This window comes from Sciurus carolinensis, chromosome 15 (assembly GCF_902686445.1).
Source record: "Sciurus carolinensis chromosome 15, mSciCar1.2, whole genome shotgun sequence".
Classification (NCBI taxonomy): Eukaryota; Metazoa; Chordata; class Mammalia; order Rodentia; family Sciuridae; genus Sciurus; species Sciurus carolinensis.
This window is the reverse complement of record NC_062227.1, coordinates 54,022,872-54,047,704: the sequence shown is the minus strand read 5'-3', so window position 1 is coordinate 54,047,704 and position 24,833 is coordinate 54,022,872. Positions and strand designations below refer to the sequence as shown.

At 40.0% G+C, this 24,833-nt stretch overlaps 1 protein-coding gene across 1 annotated transcript in view; it reads left to right on the top strand.

Annotated features, from left to right (window-relative positions):
• Pstpip2 (proline-serine-threonine phosphatase interacting protein 2) overlaps positions 1 to 24,833 on the top strand; it is a 76,550-nt gene that overhangs the window by 18,170 nt on the left and 33,547 nt on the right. Inside the window, exons 2-4 of the mRNA XM_047526518.1 lie at positions 15,203 to 15,303; positions 19,365 to 19,442; positions 22,969 to 23,003. Of these exons, the coding sequence (XP_047382474.1) occupies positions 15,203 to 15,303; positions 19,365 to 19,442; positions 22,969 to 23,003 (214 nt within the window). The remainder of the gene's footprint in view (positions 1 to 15,202; positions 15,304 to 19,364; positions 19,443 to 22,968; positions 23,004 to 24,833) is intronic.

The following is a 24,833-nucleotide window of genomic DNA, read 5'->3' as shown; positions in this document are numbered from 1 at the left end:
ATGATGTTGAATGAATAATTTAACCTCTTTTTATTACTGTGTAGTATTCCATTTCATGGACACATCATAGTTTGTTTTTCCCTTGACTTGTTGATGGACATTTGGGTTGTTTTCAATTTTTGGCTATTACAAATCAAGCTGCTGTGTACATTCATTTATAGTCTTTGCATGACAAATTTTCTAATTCTATGTGTATAATAAAACTGGCATTCTACTGTAAGGAAGAATCCTCCAACGGTAGTATGGATTCTTCTTTTTTCTTGGGTCAGTACTGGATATTGAACCTAAGTCCTCACTCATGCTAGGCAAGTGCTCTACCACTCACTGAGCTGTAGTCCCAGTCTTTTTCGTTTTGTTTTGAGAGAGGGGCTTGAACAGAGGATGGCCTTGAACTTGCAATCCTGCCTCAGACTCCTGAGTAATTGGGATTACAGGTATGTGCCACCATGCCTAGCTTGGATTCTTTTATTAGTCAATGAGTGGTAATAGGTTATAATCATTATTACTCTTTTTTTTCCTTTTTAAATTTTATTTTTTTATTAATTTAAATTTTTATTTTTACAGGCTGCACTTTGATTCATTGTACACAAATGGGGTTCATCATTTTGTTTCTATGGTTGTACACAATGTAGATTCACACCATTCATATAATCATACATATACACAGTGTAATATTGTCTGTCTCATTCTACTATCTTTCCTTCCCCCATCCCATCATTACAGTAGAATGCCAGTTTTATTATACACATAGAATTAGAAATTTGCCATACAAAGACTGTATAGGAATGTACACAGCAGCTTGGTTTTAATAGCCAAAAACTGGAAGCATGACTCTTGATGCCCATATTGTCTTAGATTTGGACAGTAAGAAGCTTCTTTAAACTGGTTCTTATCTTCTTTTGACATCCCATCATCATTCTTTGAGCCTTCCATGCTCTCTGGCATAAGACGTTATGGGATTAGTCCTGTCTGGAATCTGTCATTTCTCCAAAGAGCTCTGGTTCCTTTAAGTAGAGAATAGTATATTTAGAAACTAAGACTTCTGGTGCAGGGATATTTGGATATCATATTTTCTAGGACCTCCTAACAGACAGAACTAGGAGAATACATATATGCAAAATGACACCTCCAATTCCATTCCAGCACAGAAGGTTTATTCTCGCCTTCTCTGCTTGCTATATCCTCTCCAGTGGTGTGCTGGTAAATGCTTAACAGCAAGCTCTCCAGTGCATAGGAAGCTCGATTTGCAGCGTTTGCCAATATCCATGGTAAAACTCCATGGACCAGTTCAAACTACCAACATGACATTATGGAATGAATAGAACAAATCGAATCTGGAAGAGAGGTCCATAACTGGCGCTGGCCAGCAGGGCGAGCCAATGCCAGCATGCACTGCTCTCGTGTCCTTGAGAAACCCAGCTCCCACTACCCACAATGTATCTACTTGTCTACTCAGTGCAAGGATTCAGAGAAAGCCTTTTTGAGGATTGTTAACCCCAACATTGGGAAAAGCAAGCTTGAGTATTTGTATTTGTACTTCTTTTTGCCTAAAGTTACAAGTACACAGTCAAAATAGTGTCTCCAAAGTTCCCTTCCCTTCTTTCTCTGTTGGTTTATAATGTGGTTAGGTTCACCCGCTTCTGTTTGTATTCCATTTTAGAGTTTCCTCTATACTTGCTGATTCATTTCCAGTTTTCCCCACTATTTAAAATACTAACATTATTTCAAAAGTAGTAACTACTTAAAAAGGTATACCCAGAGATGTGTCGTTTTTGCCCATTTCTTCCTTTTCTTCTTCTTCTTTTTTTTTTAGTACTGGGGATTGAACCCCCAGGATCACTTAACTACCGAGTCACATCCCTAGCCCTTTTTTTAATATTTTATTTAGAGACAGGGTTTTATTGAGTTGCTTAGGGACTCCCTAAGTTGCTGAGGCTGGCTTTGAACTTGCCATCCTCCTGCCTCAGCCTCCTAACCTGCTGGGATTACAGGTGTGCGCCACCATGCCTGGCTAAAATAATTATTTATATATTTGGAATATTTGCTCTTTATAATCTTATTGCAAGTATTTCCTTTTACTTTGTTAGCTTTCTTTTTATGCTGTTCATTTTCTTTTTTGGTTAGCAAACATTTTTTTATATGGTCAAATTTATAAATATTTTCTTTTTTGGAATTTGAATTTTAACTCATAGAGAGAAAGTCTTTTTGAACACCCAAGTTATAGAGCTATTTGTCCATGTTTACTTCTACTGCCCTCAGAGTTTCATGTTTTTACTAGACCTCTGATCTGTTTTGAATTTATTTTTATGTGTGGTGCCGGGTTTGGAACTTTTTTAAAAAAATCATTTTTTCTAAATGGGTAAGCAGGTGCCTCAGCACCATTTAACAGAAAGTTCACTTTTGCCTTAGTGATATAAGTGATATTAAATTGCTGTGCTAGGAGCTGGGGGCGTATGTTTCACGATAGAGCATGCTTAGGCAGTAGGTCCTCAGTTCAATTCTCAGCACCCTCCTCCCATTGTTTTTCAATCTAAAGGTAGTTTCTTTTTTCTTTTTTCTTTCTTTCTTTTCTTTTCTTTTTTTTTTTTTTTTTGGTGGAGGAATTATTTATTTTCTGGGTCCTTAATTTTTCTTTTTTTTTTTTTATTGTAAACAACTGGGATACATGTTTCTCTGTTTGTACATGGCATAAAGGCATACCATTTGTGTAATCATAAATTTACATAGGGTAGTGTTGTTTGATTCATTCTGTTATTTTTTCCCTTCCCCCCCACCCCTCCTACCCCTCTTTTCCCTCTATATAGTCCTTCCTTCCTCCATTCTTGCCCCCCTCCCTAACCCTAACTCTAACCCTAACACTAACCCCTCTTTCTTTCTTTTCTTTTCTTTTTTTTTTTTTTTTTTTTTTTTGTGGTGCTGGGGATTGAACCCATGGCCTTGTGCTTGACAGGCAAGCACTCTATGAATTGAGCTGTATCCCCTGTCCTAAAAGGTAGTATCTTCCATCATCATTTTTTTTTTTTTATCTCAAACAGTCCATCTTGGTAAACTATATTTTATTAATCAGAATAGGCAATCTGTTGGGATTCTCCTTTATGTCTTCTATGGTTGGAATTATACTTAGATAAATCTCTGTCACTTGAATATTTGGATATATTTCTGTATTTTCTTCTCATATGTTTGTTATTTCTATCATTAGCTCTTTAATTCACCAGGGATTTATTTCATGATATTATGTTAGGGCTCTGCTTTTAGTTTTTGGTAAAATGAACAGTCTTTGTCACAGTAACAATTATTGAATTGTCATCCTTTGTTTTCTTAACTCATATGTCTCCTTTAAGTGAGGCATAATGGCATATACCTGTAATCCCATCTACTTGGGAGGCTGAGGCAGGAGGATTGCAAATTTGAGACCAACCTTGATAACTTAGCAAGTCCCTGTCTCAATAAATTAAAAGGACTGGGTATGGGGCTCAGTAGTAGAATGCCACTGGATTTAATCCCTCATACTGAAAAAAATAAAATTAAAAAAACCTTCTTTATCACACACCGAATTCCTATGTAAGTCCATTTCTGAACTGTTTTTGTATTTTTTTAACCAATACCAACTTTTTTTTTTTTTTAATCAATGTCAGTAATATAAAACTTTTGAGGCTGAGCATTAAGGGTGTTGTCTGCCATTACTGTGAGTTTTGCAATCAGCAAGAATGCCTCAGGGCCCCTATTCCTCTAGCCTTTCCTTTGCCTACTATGTCAGGAACAGCACATGAGCAAACTAATCAGTGACAAGAATATCCCAAAGAAATGATGATCTTTGTTCTTGAGATTTGTAGAATGAACACATGGTTCATGACTTAGTGTTAGATGTGCATGTTGGTGTACTCACTGTGGGAAGGCACCCTCCAGTCTGGGAATGTGTATCAGCTGCCTCTATAAATCCTAAATTCTTGTTGGCAAGATGAACTTTCTGACAAGAGTTTTCCATCTTCTCATTTGGCTGACTTTAACATTTTTTTTTTTTTTTTTTTTTTTTTTTTTGGTGCTTGAGATTGAAACCAGGGCCTTGTATATGTTGAGCAAATCCTTTACTACTGAGCTATATCCCTAGTCGGTAGGTGGCTTTTTGAATAGTTACCATGTAAATCTTCACTCATTATGTTGGTTATTTTAAAAAGCGAAGACTTACGTGGTGAGGGGCTTTTTTCATTCTCCTATTTTTCTAGGTGACTTTATAATGAATTCAAATCTTAAAAAGAAATAGCATTAAGTTGGGTGTGGTGGTGATGACTAAGATTATTTAAGATTTATTTGGGCAGAATTGGACTTTTCCAACAATGGATTTTTTTCCATCTTGGACTAGGATTTATTTTTAGGATGTATTGAGCTCTTTGTGTTCTATATTAATAGTTTATAGTTTTGCCTCAAAAGACTTATATTGCCAGGTACAGTGATGCACACCGGTTATCCCAATAGCTCAGGAGGCTGAGGCAGGAGGATCAAGACTTCAAAGCCAGCCTCAGCAAAAGCGAGGCACTAAGCAACTCAGTGAGACTCTGTCTCTAAATAAAATACAAAATAGGGCTGGGGATGTGGCTGGGTGGTCTAGTGCCCCTAAGTTCAATCCCCGATATGAAAAAAAAAAAAAAAAAAGACTTGCATTTTATAAAATAAAGTATTTTACAGATTTTTGTTGGCATTGTGAATAGGATTTTTGAATTTTCAATTACATTTTAAAATGGCTATTGTTGACATATTGGAAAGAGATTACTTTTTTCGTATTTAACTGTTTCCAGTTTTTTACTTGATAATGTCTGATTTTCTAAGCAGACCTTGCATTATCCTGGAAAAGAAGGCATTTAGAGGACCTGAGAGCTGCGTTGACCCTTTTTCTCTTTCCTTTTCTCTGTGGAGGCTTTGAAGGCTGCAGCGGACATGCTCTGCTATGGCTCTGGTCTGCATGTCTGTTAGGCTTCTGCTGCAGGGTGCAGACCTCATCCCTTGCAGCTTTGGTATAAATGTCAGAACCAGTTGCTCTGCTTCCACCTGGTGTGGGGCAGGGCACTGGCGGGCTTCCCAGTGTCCTTGAAACACCCTGTGTATTTATCCATGGCTGCTCCAATCCCTGTCCCTACTGATTGGGAGCTTGGGCCTTTGGTTCTAGGATTTCTCCGGAAAGGTTGGTATCCTTTCTTCTCTGTTTTGCCTGGATCGAAATACTGTCTTCTGACCTCTGTCCATCTAGGTTCATCAGCTTTTTTGTACTGGGGATTGAACCTAGGGGTGCTTAACCAGTGAGTCACATCCCAGCTCTTTTTATTTTTTGAGACAGGGTTTTGCTAAGAAGTTCAGGGCCTCCCTAAGTTGAGGCTGGCCGCCAAATCAATCCTCCTACCTCAGCCTTCTGAGTCACTGGTATTATAAACATGTGCCACCATGCCTGACCCACTGGCTTTTTATATTTCAGAAATTTGGAATGTCTCATTTTCTTCACTTGTAAAACATGGAAATAGCTTCTCTCACTTTGTTTATGGAACATGTTGTAGTCCTTGAATGCAAAAGCACAGTACCTTTGTGTAACTCTCTCTGCTGTCCTCCCACAAACACAGTCTTTGTAAGCAATGCAAAGCAATTGACCTTCTCCCCTTTCCAGGGAGTCTTTCTGGGCCTCCAAATGGCATCCACACCCATTTGCATGTTTTACTCAAAACTGGAGGTTTTAAAATGAAATGCAAACCAGGAGGGTCTTCTCTGGCTTATTTTCCTGTGTACTTTTCTGACGCCATTCTTACCTCCCCGTTCTGCTGTGTTCTCTGGTTTCTTTTTGCAAGCTCCCCGAGGCAGGAACCAGGATGGTCTTTCTATGGTAGCAGTTCTCAGACTGCATTCCAGTCACTTGGAGATTCCCATGAGCCACCCCAGGTTCCGAATCAGCAGGTCTGGGCCGGGACCGAGGGATCTACATGTTTAAGCAATTCTGGTCCCAATATTTTCTTTTTCTTTTCTTTTTCTATGGTGCTGGTGATGGAACCCAGGACCTTGTGCATGATAGGCAAGCACTCTACCACTGAGTAAATCCCAAGCCCCTGGCCCAGGTGGTTCTTGGAGCCTGTGACAGGAGAGCTCATGTGTAGCAGGGAACGTGACAGATCTGGGCTTGAGACACAGCCTAGAACAAACATGAGGATCCTTGGCAGCAGCACCGGGAGCCCTTAGGGTGGCTTTGAACTATCACTGCTCTTATTTCTTTTTACCACAGATTCATCTTGCCTGTCCTAGGAGTCATATAAATGGAACTGTACAGTAAATTCTGTTTGTGTCTAGCATCTTTCACTCAGCATAATGGTTGGGTCCATGTTGTTTCATATATCAGTAGTTCTACCTTTTTTATTGATAAGCAGTATTCCATTCTATGAATATAACACAAATTATTTATCCATTCATCAGTTAGACATTTGGGTTGTTTCCAGGGTCTGGCAACTGCGAATACCGTTTCTGTGAATATTCTTTCTATTTCTTTTTTTTTTTTTTTTGTGGTACTGGGGGTCGAACTCAGGGCCTTGTGCTTGTGAGGCAAGCACTCTAGCAGCTGAGCTATCTCCCCAGCCCTCTTTCTATTTCTTGATGGATATTTTCATTTCACTTGGGTAAATGCTTAGGAGCGAAGCTTTGGATTATAGGGTATGTGCACATTAGCTTTTTGAGATATTGCCAAACTTTTCAAAACAATTGTACCATTTTATACTTCTATAAGCAATGCAGGAACGATTTGGTTTTTCAGCATCCTTGATTATATTCAATGTCAACTCTTTAATTTTAGCTGGGCTTGAGAGCATAAAGCTGGATCTCACTGTGACTTCCATTTGAATTTCCCTGATAACTATAATGTTGAGGAATTTTTCATGAGCTTTTTAGCCAAAAGGAATATTTTTTATGAAATATCTTTCTATGAAGTTTAAGTATTATGCTGAATTTTCGGGGGGCTCCTTGCATTTTTATTGTCAATTTGTTGGAATTGTTTATATATTCTGGTTACAAGTCCTTTGACAGATAGGTTTTACAAATATTTTCTTCCTGCCTGTGGCTTGCCATTTAATTTTCTTGACGATTTGTTTTGATGAGTAGAGGTGTTTAAATTTTGATAAAATCCAATTTTCAGAGATTTTTTTGTAGTTCATGTTTTTTGTTTCTTCTCTAAAAAATCTTTTCCTGAGGATTGGTTAAGTCCCCTAATATACCCTTGGTTCTTTTTGGATGATCTTAAATTTTCAAAGACATTTTCTTTTAAAAACTATATTTTAGCTTTACATTTGAATCCATGATTCTTTTCAAATTAATTAATTATTTTTTCAATACTAGGTATTGAACCTAGGGGCACTCTACCAACTGAGTTATATCCCCTTTTATACTTTATTTTGAGACAGTCTCACCAGGTTGCCCAGACTGGTCCCAAACCTTGTGATTCTCCTGGCTCATTGTCCTGAGTAGCTGGGATCACAGGTGTGCACCACTGTGCCTGGCTCCAGTTAATTGGTTTTTTTTTTTTTTTTTTTGTACCAGGGATTGAACCCATTGGTGCTTAACCAGTGAGCCACATTCCCAATATTTTGAAAATATTTTGAAAATATTTTACTTAGTCTCGTGAGTTGCTTTAGGCCCTCACTAAGTTGCTGAGGCTGGCTTTGAACTCTCGATCCTCCTGCCTCAGTCTCCCAAGCTGCTGGGATTACAGGCGTGCACCACCGTGATAGTCTCAAGTTAATTTTGTGTATGGTGTGAGGAATGAGCAAGGGCTCTTTTTCCCAACAGGCTTATGCAGTTGTTCCAGGACCACTTGTTCCAAAGACTACCATTTCTGCCTTGACTTTGACTCCTTTGTTGCAAATCAGCTGACCATAAACAAATGAGTCTATTTCTGGATTCTCTTCTGTTCCATTGGTCTGTTTGTTCAGCTTCAGATTAGTACTAGATTGTTTCGATGACTATAGCTTTGTGGAAAATTTTGAAGTCAGTTGGTATAAGTTTTCCAACTTCATTCTTTAAAAACAATTTTTTTTTGGTCTATTCTAGGTCCTTTGCAATTCTTCACAAATTTTAGGCCCAAGTTGCAAATATCTACAGGAGAGATTTTTGGGATTTTGATGTAATTGTGTTGAATTTATACATCAGTTTGGGGAAAATTGATATGATAACTATCTTTACTCTATTCATGTCCACTTTTATTTAGGTCTTCTTCCATTTCATTCAGCAATTTTTTTTTGTAATTTCCAGTGAGACAATTTTTAACAAATTCTTAAGTATTCCAGAATCTGCCATCATCAATGGTGTTTAAAAGTTTTCCTGCCTTTTCCTTTCTTTGCTACTCTTATGTAGAAATGCAGTTGGTTTTTGTGTATTTTCCTTGTGTCCTGTAACCTTAAGTTTATTTAATGTTGGTCATTTTTTGGTAAACTCTTCACAATTTTCTATGTGTATAATCATGCTGTTTGCAAATTAGGGCAGTTTTACTTTTTTTTTTCTCTGTTTTTTTGCTTGCCCTATTGCGTTACCTGGGATATGCAGTGTTGAATAAAATAGCTCAGGAATCCCTTCCTTGTTTCTCTCTCTCTCTCTTTCTTTTGGTACTGGGGATTGAACTCAGAGGTACTTAACTACTGAGCCACATCCCCAGCCCATTTCATATTTTATACACAAAAAGGGTCTTGGTAAGATTCTTAGGGCCTTGCTAAGTTGCTGAGACTGGCTTCGAACTCAGGATCCTCCTGCCTCAGCCTCCCCAGTTGCTGGGAGTACAGGTGTGCACCACCACACCTGGCTTTACCTTCTTTCTGATCTTAGGATGGTTGTGTTCAATCTTTCTCCATTAACAGACTGCTAAATGTAAGCTCTTTGAGATTCTTTTTGTCACATTGAGGATGTGATCATTCATTACTATTTTGCTGAGTTCCTATTGTGAAATGGTCCTGAAATTTTTCAAATCTTATTCTGCATCTATTGAGATAATTATATGACTTGTCTTCTTTTTTTTCTGTTAATGTAGTGAATTCTATTGATTGATTTTCAAATATTAAACTAACCTTGTATTATTGAGATAGATAACTTGGGTCATGATGTATTATACTTTTATTTATTCCTGGAGATGATATAACAGTAGTTCAGTAGAGGTTTTTACATCTGTTCTTGTGAGAAAGTTTTCCTGGAATACTCTTTTCTTGTAATGTCCCTGTCTTTTTTTGGTAATGGGGCTATGCTAGATTCATAAAATAAGATGAGAAGTATTTCCTCTTTTTCTATCTTCTGAAAGAGTTTGGGTGAGATTGGTATCATTTCCCCCCTTAAATAATTGACAGAATTCCATAGTGAATTCATCTGGTCTTTCATTGTGAGAAAGGCTTTAAGGTGTATATTCAGTTTCTTTAAAGATGTTATGGCTCTTCAGATATCTGTTTCTTATGTCAGTTTTAATAATTTATTTTTCAGACATTTAATCAGAGTTCATAATATCCCTTCATTCTTTTTTTTATTAAAATCTTTTTTATTTTTACAGACACATTTTGATTCATTGTACACAAATGGGGTACAACTTTTCATTTCTGTGGTTGTACATAATGTGGATTCACACCATTCATGTAATCATACATATACATAGAGTAATACTGTCTGTTTCATTCTACTGTCTTTCTGTCCCCCACCCCCTCCCACTTCATTTTCCTCTACACCATCCAAAGTTCCTTCATTCTTCTATCCCCCCCCCCCATCATTATAAGTCATCATGCACTTATCAGAGAAAACATTTGGCCTTTGGTTTTTGGGGCTTGGCCTATTTCACTTAGCATGATATTTTCCAACTTCATCCATTTACCAGCAAATACCATAATTTTATTCTTCTTTATGGCTGTGTAATATTCCATTGTGTATATATACCACAGTTTCTTTATCCATTCGTCAATTGAAGGGCATCTAGGTTGGTTCTACAATCTAGCTCTTGTGAATTGAGCAGCTATGAACATTGATGTGACTGCATCACTGTAGTATGCTGATTTTAAGTCCTTTGGGTATAAACCGAGGAGTGGGATAGCTGGGTCCAATGGTGGGTCCATTCCAAGTTTTCTGAGGAATCTCCACATTGCTTTCCAGAGTGGCAGCACCAATTTGCAACTCCATCAGCTATGTACCCTTCATTCTTTTAACATATGTATAGTCTGTCTGTATGAATTGGAATCAGTATTGATATTCCCTCTTTCATTCTGATATTGATAATTTGCGCTTTCTCTTTCTTTCCATCTTTTTTTTTTTTTTTTTTTTTGCTACTGGGGATTGAACCCAGGGCTGCTCTCCAGTGAGCTACCACCTCAGCCACTTTTATTTCAAGACTGGGCTAAACTTCCCAGGCTGGGCTTGAACTTGCGGTCCTCATACCTCAGCCTCCTGAGTCTCTGGAATTACAGGCATGCACCACAGAAGCTGACTTTTCTTTGTTTGTTGATCAACCTAATTTACTGATTTTATTAAACTTTTCAAAGAACTAAGTTACTTTTCTTTATTTTTTGTCCACTTCTATCTCATCATAGTCCACTATTTTTATTTCCTTCTATTTACTGCAAGGTTAATTTGCTCTTCTTTTCCTATATACTTAAAGTTTAGATCATTAATTTTAAAACCATTTTTCTTTTCTAATATGAGCATTTGGAGCTATAAATTTCCTGTTTTGTTATATCTCACAAATTTTGATGTTATTTTCATTGCCAGTTGGTTTGAAATATTTTTTTAATTTCTCATATCACTCTTAGTCATTTAAAAAAGCTCAGTTTAAATTTTATTTTTTCCCTGATGACTCTAAATTTTTTTTTTTTTTTTTGGCACCAGTAGTTGAATTCAGGGCCTCTCTTTCCACTGAGCTACATCCCCAGCCTTTTTATTTTTTTATTTTAAGACGGGTTCTCACTATGTTGCCCAGGCTGCCCTTGAACTTGCGATCCTCCTGCCTCAGGTAGCTGGGATCGCCGGCTTGCCCACCACGCCTGGCTTCCCTAGTCTGTGGTCTTACTCTATCTCGTTCATTACACATTCCCTCTGTGTAGTCGTATCCACTTAGTCACTAACTGTTCTTCTGCATACATGTTTATTTTATGTACAAGTCTTTTACTGACCCGGTCATTGAATGGCAGCCTCCCTAATTAGGATTACTCTAGCTCAAGCTGGCTTGATAAACTTTTCAGTACTTGGTATAAAATTAACCAACATTTCAAGCATCATTAATGTGAAAACTACTGTGGATGATGAAGTTCATATAACCCAGATACTCTTTAAGGAATTAATTATTTTTAAAAAAGATGATAACTTTTTAGATAGGATATGCTAAAAGCCAAATGAGAAAAATAGGCATAAACACTTCAGGCATTTAGAGGGAGAGAGAATGAGAGAGGAAATTGTTTGAGGACGACTTCAGAGAAGAAATGGAATTTGGCTGGACCCTGAAAAAGAAGTAGGATTTAAGTGAAGGAAGAGGAGATGCCATTCCCATTAAGGGGAGAAAGCATGTGCCAAGGTCCTGGGGTAAAATGCACACTATTCATTTGGAAGGGAAGGGACAAAACCAGTGTGGGGAAAGCTTGGAGAGAGAAGTCAGAGATATGGTTTATCAAGATCTCTTTACTAAGCTGAGGATATTGGTATTATGAATTTGGCAATACTTTTGTGTGTGTGTGTGCTGGGGGTTGAACCCAGTGCCTCGCACATGCTAGGCAAACGCTCTGCCACTGAGCTAGATCCCTAGCCCTGAAACTGTTTCTGATGGTGGATCTGTGATCTTCCTTGGTGCTCCTACTCTTAGTGCATCATGGACTGTGTGTGCATCCCTTTCTTGCTTGACCCTTCTCGACTGATTTCTGCCAGTCAGCTTACTGTGATGTTCTCTGAGTGGCAGAGGTAGAAGTTTCCAGGCCAAATCCTCCACCACTTTGAGCTCAGCCTTGAACATTTTTTTTATCTTTTTCTAGGGGTTTCCTTTCCTCATTGCCTCCAAAACCCAGTCACTCCTCTGGATGAGATAGTGCTGTCTTATTTTTACAACTGACAGCTGAGAAGTCTGGTGTTTTGGTTTGTGTTTCCTGGAAACAGGTCTAGCTCTACTCTTCCCGCCCCTCTCAGAGTATCTGCACCCTTAATTAAGAAGAGGGAAACCACCTTTGCAAATGCACATCATGAGATGGAGAAGTTCCTCTGGGAGGAACGAAGAATTCTGTCTACAAACCATCTTTGACATTGACCCTCTGTACCCACTGATTCATCCCACTCAGGAGTCTTTGCATGCATTATTTCCTTCTGAAATATCTGACTAGGAGAAGAGGAGGCATTTTATTCTACAGATTTTCACTGTGGGCCTGTGGGGTGCATTGCATGAAGATAGGTTTTCAGAGGGAGGGGTGCAGGTGTGTCTCAAGACTTGAACAAAGCCCTAGGGACTTGAAATAGACTTGGGACAGAAAGGGTGATTCCTAACATCAAATTCAGATGCTGGGTACCCGAGGACCCAGAGGAGGGAGTTGGTGCTACTCAGAGAAGATTTCAAGGAAATGGGGTTTGAGGGCCCAGATTTGGATGGAGGAAGGATATTGTAAATGTCGCCCTGCTGGGCGTGGGAGGCGCCAACCAGGCTAAGACAGAGGGTCTGGTCTGCATGGAGGCAGCAGGTGGAAGATGAGGCTTCGGTGGAAGAGCTTTCTTTGGACTTCCCAAAATCTGAATCCATGCTTGAACAATAGTCACAAAGCATAGAACTCAACATGTTTCTAAATCGGATTTATTCATATGCCCACTTGTAAAATTTATGATGGTTATATAAATCCATCTAACAATGTGACGTGAGATATGGCCTCTTAAATTCCCAGCTGCCATGTTGAAATCAGCCTCAGGTCTTAGTCATACTAGGTGTCTCGGGGATCACTGTCTGCTTAGTCAGTCCACCATGAGTGGCAGCAAATGGAAGAGAAGATGTCCAGGACTGGGGCTGGGAAGGTCAGGTCCTCCTAGGCTGGTTCACCATGGCTGGACTAGGATGGGTGAGTTCAGAGCTCTCAGGACATTCCAAGAGGAGATCTAAACAACCTAGGGTATGGGGACTCAGAGTTCCAATCAGGCAGCCTATTGTATGCATTGGGGTATGTAGAGACATGTTTAAGTAGCCCTAAGATGGCGGCTGGCATTGGGCCAAGAGGTGGCACATAATTAGTGTTAACACGGCGTGATGTCTTATGGCCTTTTGCCTGATTGGTTAATGTCTCCTCTGCGCTAGTGGTCAACAGATGTTCCTCATTCTTTCTTGATTGGTACCGTGGCACATGCTTCAATCATGCTAATCCTAAGCTGATTGGCTGCCTTAGGTATATAAGACATTCTCTTCACGTAGGCGGGGGTCGCAGATCACAGGTCGCAGATCGCAGATCGCAGATCGCAGAATGGAGGATTAAGCACACACCTCTAGATCGCAAAATGAAGGACGCAGTACGCGGGATGCACCACTAAGAAGCATCTCTGATAGCATGCACCTCTAGCACACGCCTCTAGCATGCACCTCTAGGACGCAGGATGCAGGGCGCACCTCTAAGAAGAAGCAGCAGACCTCTAAGAAATAGCTCCTCTGAAAGTGTAGCCTCTCTGATAAGCATAGCCTCTCTGAAAGCGTAGTAAAAGCAAGTAAGCCTCTCTCCCTCTAAGCAAGCCTCTCTCCCTCTAAGCAAGCCTCTCTTCCTCTATTAACTAGTGAAAAAGCAAGCAAGCAAGAAAGCAGCTCACAAGAGAAAGATAATAGAAGTAGTTCATTCCCAGTCCACCTCCTTCCTGCGGGATTCCTTCCTGCGGGATTGTTGCTGCTGGCGGCAACAGGGGTAGAAACTAGGGAACCAGCCTCAGAGGGGACACTTTGACGCTGTTTACAAGTCCCTGATTTATCCATGTGGGTAACTAAGGAAACCTTGATTTTTTATTTTATTTTTTTTTATATTTTATTTTTTATTTTTATTTTATTTTATTTTTTTACAGGGGATTGAACCCAGAAGCACTCAGTCACTAATCCACATCCCCAGCCCTTTTTTATATTTTATTTAGAGACAGGGCTCACTGAGTTGCTTAAGGCCTCGCTAAACTGCTGAGGCTGGCTTTGAGCTCAGGATCCTCCTGCCTCAGCCTCCCGAGTTGCTGGGATTACAGGTGTGTGCCACTGTGCCTGGCCAGAACCTTGATTTTTTAAAATGTACTTCACCTGGAGCTACTGGTTTGGTTGACTTAGCCAGCCAGCTTCCTCCATCCTTGGAGAACACAGTAGAATAAAATATGGACAAACTGCTAACTTAAGAAATGTAAACAACCCAGGTGTGGTGGCACGGCCTGTAATCCCAGCTACTTGGGAGGCTAAGGCAGGAGGATCCAAGTTCAAAGCCAGCCTCAGCCATTGAGAGGTGCTAAGCAACTCAGTGAGACCTGTCTCTAACTAAAATACAAAATAGGGCTGGGGATGTGGCTCAGTGGTCGAGGGCCCCTGAGTTCAATCCCTGGTAATCTCCCCCCTCAAAAAAAATAAAGAAAGAAAGTAAACAATCCTTTTCTCCAGATTGAGGCCCGTGATGACATGGAGCACACTGACCACCAGACTCCCCCTCCATCCTTTCCAGTGGGCACATGGTCAGTTTCTCCCACTCTGAGGCCTAGTTCTTGGCTCCTGGCTCAGAGCTGCCTGCCTTTTGCAGATACTCCGGACTCTCTGTAGGGCTAACAGGTTATGGGAAGAGTTGTCAGGGACAAGCTTAGTGGCAAGTTGAAGGACAAACTGAAAACCGCACAGCTCCTGGTTGGAATGGATCCGCAGCAGGAGTATGAAGATGTACACCCTGGGAGGCTGGAGTAGGCACCTGGCCTGACCCCAGGGCAGGAGTAGAGGACCAGAGAAAGCCTCCAGCCAGCCTCCTCTCTCATCCATGTGCCTCAGTCCTCTGTCACTTTCTTCCTGTTTTGTGACCCTTCAATTTCATCATTTGAAAAACCCTTCTGCAGCTTCTAGTCATTCTTTGGGTCACATGTCTTGAAGGTAAAGCAATTCAGGAAGGTCCCATTGCTAGCTTCCCACCCCATCTGCCCCTTCCCTCTCCAGGCCTCGGGGCTGCCATCCCTGCCGTTCCTGGTCTGATGCCATCATGTTCTTTCCCACCAGAGCACGGACATCCTCAGCACCGTGGGCTACGACAGCATCATCCAGCACCTGAACAATGGCCGCAAGAACTGCAAGGAGTTCGAAGAGTTTCTAAAAGAAAGGTACGTCGCTCTGTCCTCGCCAGAGATGGTGAGCCGAAGTGTTCCCACACAAGCAAGCAACCACAGGCTGGTTTTGGTGGTGCTTAGCAGTTCTGAAGACCCTCTGCTATACGTTTTGAAATGATACCCAAGAACTAAATGGTATCTCTGTCCCAAACTTCTTAGGCTCTAGCTTGAGAGAAAAGGTTTATGAATGAAGCTGGGTGCAGTGGTTTACATCTGTAATCCCAGCAGCTCAGGAGGCTGAGGCAGGAGGATCACAAGTCCAGAACCAGCCTCAGCAACGTTGAAGGCACTATGGGATTTAGTAAGACCCTGTCTCAAAATAAAAAATAAGGGTTGAGGCTCTAGCTCAGTGGTAAAGCACCCCTGAGTTTAATCCCCAGTACAAAAATAAATAAATAAATACATAAATAATTGTGAAAAGATAAAATACATGTACATTATGTATTTTTTTAAATGAAAATGACTTTAACATCTTTTTACATGTAAACATATTTAATGTTCTTTGTAGAATGTCATCATTCAGACACTACATAGATATAGCAAAAAAGGATTCCAAAAGGAAGAAGATCAATTGCATCTTTCCCTGTAACTAGAGTCAGTTTGAAGTGTGCTTCATTTTAAATTATCAGGTGCTGGCAAAAACTTTAGAAACAACGTCCAAGAGTAGAGGCCCGACAAGAAACCAGGTTATGCTCAAACTGAGCACATGTAAAATCAGAAGGACACAGAGCAGCCTTCATTTGCAGTCTCAGAGCAAATGGACAGGGCTGTCCACCGTATCAGTAGCACGATGACAAATGACCCACAACCAAGCAAATGCACTTGGTGGAAAGGAGGAAAGAAGGAAAGAAGAAATATTTTAACACCTTGATCTTCCTGATTATTTTCACCCCGGGTGCTTTACAATTGCGTTACATCCCAGCCTTATTTTGAGACAGGGTCTCACTAAATTTCACAGGCTGGCCTTGAATTTACAATCCTCCTGCCTTAGCCTCCCAAGTAGCTGGAGTTACAGACACGCACCACTATGCCCAGCTAACTTTCTCTTTTAATCTGAGAAAGACCTTTTAGAAACCATTTTTCCCCCTATGGCAAAGAAACAATTATTTAAATTCAGAGATTCCTTCACCTTCTCTTCAGTTTCCTTTTCTTCTGTGAAATTCAAATAAATTCAGATTGACTCTAGATTTTAAAAGTTTAGGGGCTGGGGTTGTGGCTCAGGGGTAGAGTTCTTGCCTCACATGTGTGGGGCACTGGGTTTGATCCTCAGCACCACATAAAAATAAATAAAGGTTTTATGTCCATCTATAACTAAAATTTTTTTTTAAAGTTTAGAGTATAGTCTCATTCTTTAAAAATTTTTTGTATATATCTGCCCATTCATTTTATCTGCATACCTCCATAAAGAAATGTCCATTACAATCATCACCTAATGTTAACACTAATTACTTTTGATTGGTGGAATTTTGGATAGTTTTTCGTCATTTCTGCTTATTTTTTTTAGAAATAATGAATATGTATCATTTTAATAAAATAAGTTATTTAAAAAAGAAAAATAATAGAATAGGAAAAACTTTGTAACATACATGAGAAAAAGTATTATATTCATAGTACATGAAGATATATATGTATACATATGATATACATAGTCAAACCACTCAGTTAAAAAATTGGCTAACTTATAGAACAAATAACAAATGCCCAGTAAGCACATAAAAAGATGTTCACTCATACTAGAAATAAGGAAAATGTAAATTAAAATTAGAGATCCTATTTTTGAAACTGTCCTCCACAGAGTGATAACAATTTAAAAAAAAGGTTGATGTCCAATGTGGGTGAGGGCTTCTGAGGCAAGTATAAATTGACAAGGCTTCTTTGGAAGCCAAACAAACAAACATTTTCAGTATACCCATAGATATGTGTGTGTGTGTGCATGTGTGTGTGTGTGTGTGTATACTCACACGTATATATCCATTAATTTATTTTTATTTTTTATTTTTACAGATTGCATTTTGATTAATTGCTTCTATGGTTGTACACAATGTAGGTTCATACCATTCATGTAATCATACATGTTCATAGGGTGATAATGTCTGTCTCAGTCCACCATCTTTCATACCCCTGCCCCCTTCCCCCTCTCATTTTCCTCTATGTAATCTGAAGTTCCTCCATTCTTCTCTTACCTGCCACCCCTCTACCCCCATTATGTATCATCATCCACTTATCAGGGAAAACATTCAGCCTTTGGTTTTTTGGGATTGACTTATTTCACTTAGCATGATATTCTCCAATTTCATCCATTTACGTGCAAATGCCATAATTTTATTCTTCTTTATGGCTGAGTAATATTCCATTGTGTATACATGCAACAGTTTCTTTATCCATTCATCTGTTGAAGAGTATCTAAGTTGGTTCCATAATCTAACTATTGTGAATTGAGCTGCTATAAACATTGATGTGCCTGCGTCATTGTAGTATGCTGTCCTTTGGGTATAAACTGAGGAGTGGGATAGCTGGGTGAAAAGGTGGGCCCATGCCAAGTTTTCTGAGGATTCTCTGCACTGCTTTCAAGTGGCTGCATCAGTTGCAACTCCACCAGCAATGTAAAAGTGTGCCTTTTCCCCCACATCCACGCCAATACCTATTATTGCTTGTGTTCTTGATAATAGCCATTCTAATTGAAGTTAGATGAAATCTTATAATTTTTATTTTTACTTTTTGGTCATAATGAAAAAGTAGCAACAAATCAGGGGACAGTGTATTTGCTGTAGAAAACTTCATATTATGCTCTATAGTATGGTGTATCTGAGAGGGAAAATTCGATATAATGTATTACCAGTGAAAACCAGAACAAATCATAGAATGATCTCAACACAAGAAGTCTTGTATGAGTGTAGACAGGTATCACAGAAGCCTGGAAAAGACATGTTCCAAACTCAACCGTGACTGCCCCTAGGGAGAGAAGCAGGGCTGGAGAGGACTTTCATACTTTCCACTTTATACCTCTGCGTTGTTTGAATCTTTGGCAGTGAGAATGTATTCATTTATGACTCAGAGAATTTTTTAAAACCTGAAGGAAGAGGCTTGGTGTGGCGGCACACCCTGTAATCTCACACCGTAATCACATACACTGATTACACTGGGATTACACACATTGTAATCCCATCGACTCAGGAGGCTGAGGCAGAAGGATCATAAGTTGGAGGCTAGCCTCAGCAATTTAGTGAGATCCTGTCTCAAAATAAAAAATTAAAAAGGATAGAGTTGTAGCTCAAAGGTAAAGTGCCCCTGGGTTCAATCCCCAGTACCCACCCTGCAAAATCTGAAGAAATAAAAGAGGGTAGTGAAGCCTCAATCGCCTTTACCTGATACGTGGTCTGGATAGGGCCGGAGCTGAGACAAAAAGTGGAGATGTGGCAGAGAGCAGTGGGGAGGAGGGGGAGGAGAAGAAGGGGATGCTTAGCACTTTAGACAGACCCTGCACTGCTGAGTACTAAGACTTTTTGTGAGACAGGCCAACTGCAGAGTTTATACTCTGAAATTCCCTTTTCTTTGGTCCAGTTTGGTTGTGTATTTGCAGTGACAGTAAGTGAGAGCTGTGTAGGACCGGAAAAGGCTCTCCTAAGAAGGTGAAGGAGGGCTGGGCCTGAGGAGCGCAGCATTAGATGGATGTACCTCTTACTCCATTAAAAACAAAATGCTCAAGCCTGTAGTCCCAGCAAGTTGGGAGGCTGAGACAGGAGGATTACTTGAACTCAGGAGTTTGAGGCCAACCTCGGCCACCCAGTGAGACCCTGTGAGACATCTTAAAGCAAAAAGCACTGCCCCCCATACCCTGAACTTGGTTGTGATGTTCATGCGAGGTGGAGAATACCAGCTTGGAGATGAAAACCTCTGGTGATCTTGTAATTCCTCCCCACTTTACACAGGGAGATTTGCGTTTCGGAGAATGGCGTATATCTGCGTTAGAGGGACAGCTTGCTTTCAAAGGCAGTACGTGTGTGTACTAAGAACCCTGAGCGGGACCTGTGACCCTTTCTCTTCTGTATCCTCAGGGCAGCGATTGAAGAGAAATATGGCAAAGATCTGCTCAGCCTCTCCAGGAAGAAGCCATGTGGACAGTCTGAGATCAAGTAGGTACCGCATGACGCTGGTTCTGGGATGGCTAAGAGGCTTGGAGCGCCCATGGCTTCTGCAGATCCAGATGGTCAGTAGGTTGCAATGCGCTGTGTGGGAAAAACTTTCATGTTTTTTCTTCATATTTCCAATTCTGAAAAAACTAGACAAGTAGAAAGAAGACTATGGTAACTATTCTACATTTCTATATTCCACACTTTTTCATAGATAGGATTATATTGTGTATAATTTTGTACTATAAATTTAGTAGAGGGGCTTCATTTTATATATACTTTTACAGTAATAATATATTTTAAATAAAATAATTGTAAAATGATATACAAAGTGTACAATCATATACATGAGTATTTCATGGTTTGTGATAGTTATGAGTGCCTTTGCACCTTGTTAGAGTTCTTACCTCCAGTGTGAGGTTCCCACACCACAATGCTTTACTCTTCAGTCCTCCATTGAATACTCTGAGGAATGCTGAAATGACCAGGATGTAGTTCCTGCTTAAGGAAAGCCCTCCCTCATATATAGGGCTGGTTTCATGGGCATCACACAGGAATTCACACTTAGAAGGGCTTCATAATCTGCTCAATGCTCTGCTGGCACCGTTCTGAAATTCTTGGTAGTTTATAAATGAGGGCTTCCACATTTCATTTGGCCCTCACAAATTATGTAGCTGGTTCTACTCATATGGAAATTTCCCAATTATTTCCCCAACATAAGCATGGTGAGGGGGGCTTGGGAGACGTAGGTCAGGCCCTCTTTCTGCAGACCTAATCAGGTGACATACTCACCTGTATGCTGCTTTGGCTGTGCTATCGACACTTGTAGAGATGCCCAGAGGTCTACGTCCTAATGGGGCTGACAGGACTTTTTGAAGCTTCAAATTACCAGATGTCATCAGAGTGGTCTGAAGAATCTTAAACTTAAATTTAGTTTAAAGTTGTTCTGGGTCACCAGGTCTCTACTTACCTAGGAGATCTTTCTAAAGAAGCACAATGAACATTGAGCTCATACTGTGCATACGCACACACACACACACACGTGCACACACAAGCACAAAGATACATTGCCATTAATATGAGTCAGTGGAAGCAATAAATTGCAGAAATAGACATGCATAGATTTTAGATACTAGACGAACAGATCCCCCTAATAGTATACATAATATATGTTGTTTTTCTTTGCAGTACTGAAGATTGGATCCAGAGGTGTTCTATCAGTGAACTATATCCATAGCCCATTTTATTTTATTTTGAGACAGAGTCTTGTTAAGTTGACCAGGTTGGCCTTGAACTTGTGATCTTCCTGCCTCAGCCTCCCTGTCCACTGGGATTAGGGCATGCACCACCATACCCAGCAGCTCTGTAATTCATTTAAAGAAAATAAAACAGTTAATTGAAAGTGTAAGCAAGGTGCCTTTCAGAAATTTCCAAGAAGGGCTGGGGATGTGGCTCAGTGGTTGAGCACTTGCCTGGCATGGTGTGTGGCATAAAATAAACAAATAAAATAAAAACTAAAAATAAAAGCATAAAACAAAATACAAAGTTTGAGAAGTGTCCAAGAAATTTTTGAAAGAACATCAGATAAAAATAAAGAAATCTCCAGGGACTGAGGTCAGGGTTGGGGAGATGTAGAATTTGCAAGCAAATTCAAGAGATTTATCATACAATATTGTGACTGTAGTTAACGATTATATTTTGAAAATCACTAAGAGAATATATTTTAAGTAGTCACCACAAAATGTGGCTAAGTTATGTGAGGTAATGTACATGTTAAATAACTCTCTTGAGTCATTCCACAGTGTAAACATGTATATCAAAACATCATGTTGCACATGATAAATGCATATATTTTTATTTGTTAATCAAAAACATTTTTTAAAAGGAAATCACCCAGAATCCATCACAGGAAAAAAAATGCAGTTACTAAAAAGTAATGAGGGCTGTAGGGGTATAGCTCAGTAGTAGGGCACTAGCCTAACGTAGATGATCCTTAGCACTGAAAAGGAAGAAAGAAGGGAAAAGAAGAAAGGAAGAAAGAAAGGAAAATTAAGGGACATGGAGAATTGAAGGAGGAGGTTTCACGCACATTTAATCACAATTCCAGAAGAAATAATAGAAGGAATGAGAAGAATTATTTTTAAGCAACAGAGGTCGAGAATTTTCTAGAACAGATGGGCGCCATGAGTCCTGGCATGTTTCAGAAAGCAAAACAAATCCCAAGAACCATAAATTAACAAATACACAAGGATAGTCAAACTGAGAAAGAGCCAAGATAATGAAAAAGTCATAATTTTTCCCAAGGGAATGATTATGCACTAATGAACATTTATTAGAGTGAAATCTGATTTTTCAAAGGCAGCACTGAAGTCGGAGACTGTAGAATTATATCTTCAGAGTACTTAGAGGAAAACTATCAACCTGGATTTGTATGTCCAGAGAAATTATTTTTCAAGAAGTGATAGAAGTATTTTTAGAAAAGCAAAAGTTTTGAAACAAAGTATTGTTCAGACAAACAAAAAGTTAACTATTAGGAATAAATCTTCAATAAAAGAACTTTTAAGGGATATTCCTGAAGAAGAAGGAAATTAATCCAAGAAAGGTCTGAAGTGCAAGAAGGAATAATGAGCAAATAATATGTCAAACATGAGTCTTTGAAGAAATGGCATTCACATCAATTTCAATTTGGGGGGATTTAAAAAACAAGTTGGAACAAAAACTTTGGACAGTAATAATATATAACTTGATAGGAAGGATAACTAGAATTAAAGCATTCTTAGGTATTTTATTGTTTAGGTAAGAATAAAATATTAACTTTAAACTGTGAATTTGTGAGTAGGTGCTTCCCCAGTCAAGCCTGCAGATGAGAATGCAGCCTGGCCAACCCTTGATTGCAGCCTGTGAATTCAGCTAAACCATATCCCAGTTGCTAACCCACACAAACTGTGGGATAATAAATAATTACGTGTTACTTTATGCTGCTAAGTTTGTTGTGCAGCTATGAAAAAATGAATACAGTACAATTTGTTTAATATCTCCTCCATTAGACTCTGAGACCTGGGTTGATGTCTGTCATATGGCATTGAATTACCAACATCTGACACAATGTATGGCCCACAGCTTATGGTCAATAAGTATATGATGATTAATTGAATGAATGAAAAGGGAGGTAATCAGGAGCTAGAGTCTGAACACTTTATTACCTTGTTTCCGTATTTCTAATTGACATACTTTAAAGAACAACTGGTATTCTTGTAAGAAAGAGGTCACAACTTCTATATTATCATTGAGGAAAATGAAGTATAAAGAGTTTTGGCATCTTGCCCTGCCCAGGCAGACAGTGAAGAATTGCTTATGCTTGGGATTGAGGAAATTGAACTTAAGGAGTCTTGTTCTGCTCTCTTCTTAAGTTCATGGACAATGATGAATTTGTAGGTTCTAAGATGTGGGCAGAGAGAAGCATGCAAAGGCATTCTAAGAAGATTGTACAGTTTCCAGAATTGAAATTATATATGTGCTTCTTTTTTAGCACCCTGAAGCGGGCCTTGGAAGTCTTCAAACAGCGTAAGTTATTTGTAAAAATTGTATATTCTGTCCTTCATCAGCTGTGTGTGAATGTCATCAAAAGCAAGTTGTAATTTGAACAGTAATTTCATGTTGGGTGAAAAAAAGTTAAAGCAACTTCTAAGGTAAGAAATCGCCCTTCGGAGGACCCCCCAAGCCTGTGCGTCATGATGTATCTCTGCTTCTTGTAGAGTAGTGCCTTTCATGCTCCAGTGAGTGTTAGAATCGCCTGGAGGGCTTGTTCTTAACAGATTCCTGAGCCCATCCTGGATATCATATTTGAAATCTGGAGGGGGGTCTGGGATTCTGCTTGTCTTACAAATTCCCAAGTGATGATGCTGAGGCTTCTGGTCCAGGGACCACACTGGGAATAACACCCTTACAGGATTGTCTACACTGCTCCATTCTAACTCAAAGACACAGTCACCTAGGTGCTCATCCACACCCCATGGTCCTCATCCAGACTTGTCTATTGACCTAAGCCCTTGTGTGGTCTGGTTTCTCCTCCCAGAGCCTCTGATGTAGGGCTTCAAGGCTGAGACAGCGTTGTGAGTGTCTTGCTCAGATTTCTCCCAGATCCCCAGACACATTTATCCAGAAGTCTTTAATTCCAGCAAGCCTCAAAGGAAACGGTATCTTGGTTTCCTTACCTGCTACTCTAATCTGGTGCATGACCCTACCCCACTCCTGGAACTTTTCTCTCCAAGGACACCAACATTCTTTTCACTAAGTCCAGTGGACAATTGCGCTTCTCTTCTGGACTCTTCAGTAGCTTTCAGCACTGTTGAGCTCTCTTGCCATCTCAAAACGCTCCTCCCTTCTGACTCCCTTGGTTCTTCCTGCTTCTCTGGCTATTCTACTGCCCCTTTCTTAGCCCTCCTCTGTCCATCTCTTCAGTGTTGCAGGTCCTCAGTGTGTGGTCCAAGCCTTTCTCACCTCAGTCTGCCTAGGTAAGCATGTCCCTGTCTCTAGCATCCCCTACAGTTTTGCTGGGAGAATGCACTAATGGGTATCTTCACTCTAGAACTCTCTGCGCACCAGTCCTTATATTCACTGCCTACTTCATGTTTCTTCTTGTGTGTTTGAAAAGCCTTAAAGTCAAACTTTGCAATGGAACTGCCAATCTTCTAGGCTGACTGTCTTAGGTTGAACTCTTCTTTTTGCATCTTGTCCTGCTGTCTCCTTAGTTCTTATTTATTTTTTCATCTCTTCCCAAAGTCAGGCTGCTCTATCCTAGAAATGACAAGGCTCCTTCCCCATTTTTCTCCTTCAGCCTCTTAGGAAGAGACCCCCAGTGTCTTGCTTTGCACAGGCTTTCTGTTTCTGTTTTAGTGGTAAAGGCTGATTCAGAAACAGCAAGTCTTTGGAAATACCAATGTCAGTGTCAGGGTTTATCTCTGCTGGAGTCAAATAGACACCAGTCATGATGCCCTGTGTCTCCCAGTTCTTGTTTCAGTATTGTGACCGTTGGTTGCAAATCTAACTTAGAATTCACCCAGCAGATTTTTATTTAATTCTGATTACTCTAATATGGTGACAGTCAGGATCTGGGAAACCGGGCGAGGCCTGGCACTTTGCTCTTTGAGGGGTCCTGTCTAGCTGTAGTGTTCCCTAGGCCTGGTGCTCAGAGGTTGCTTCAGAAGAATGCTTGGGGCTTCCAAGCTAAGGACTTTAACAGGCACAGTATGCGTGACACGTGCTTCAAGGATTTCTGTAGCTAGCTGAGTGGTGTTCTGTCAGAACAAACACAACATGTTTCCTCTACTCTCACACCACAACAACCAACACAGAAGACTCTGGATGCCAGATGTCAGAGGATTTCTTCCCCCA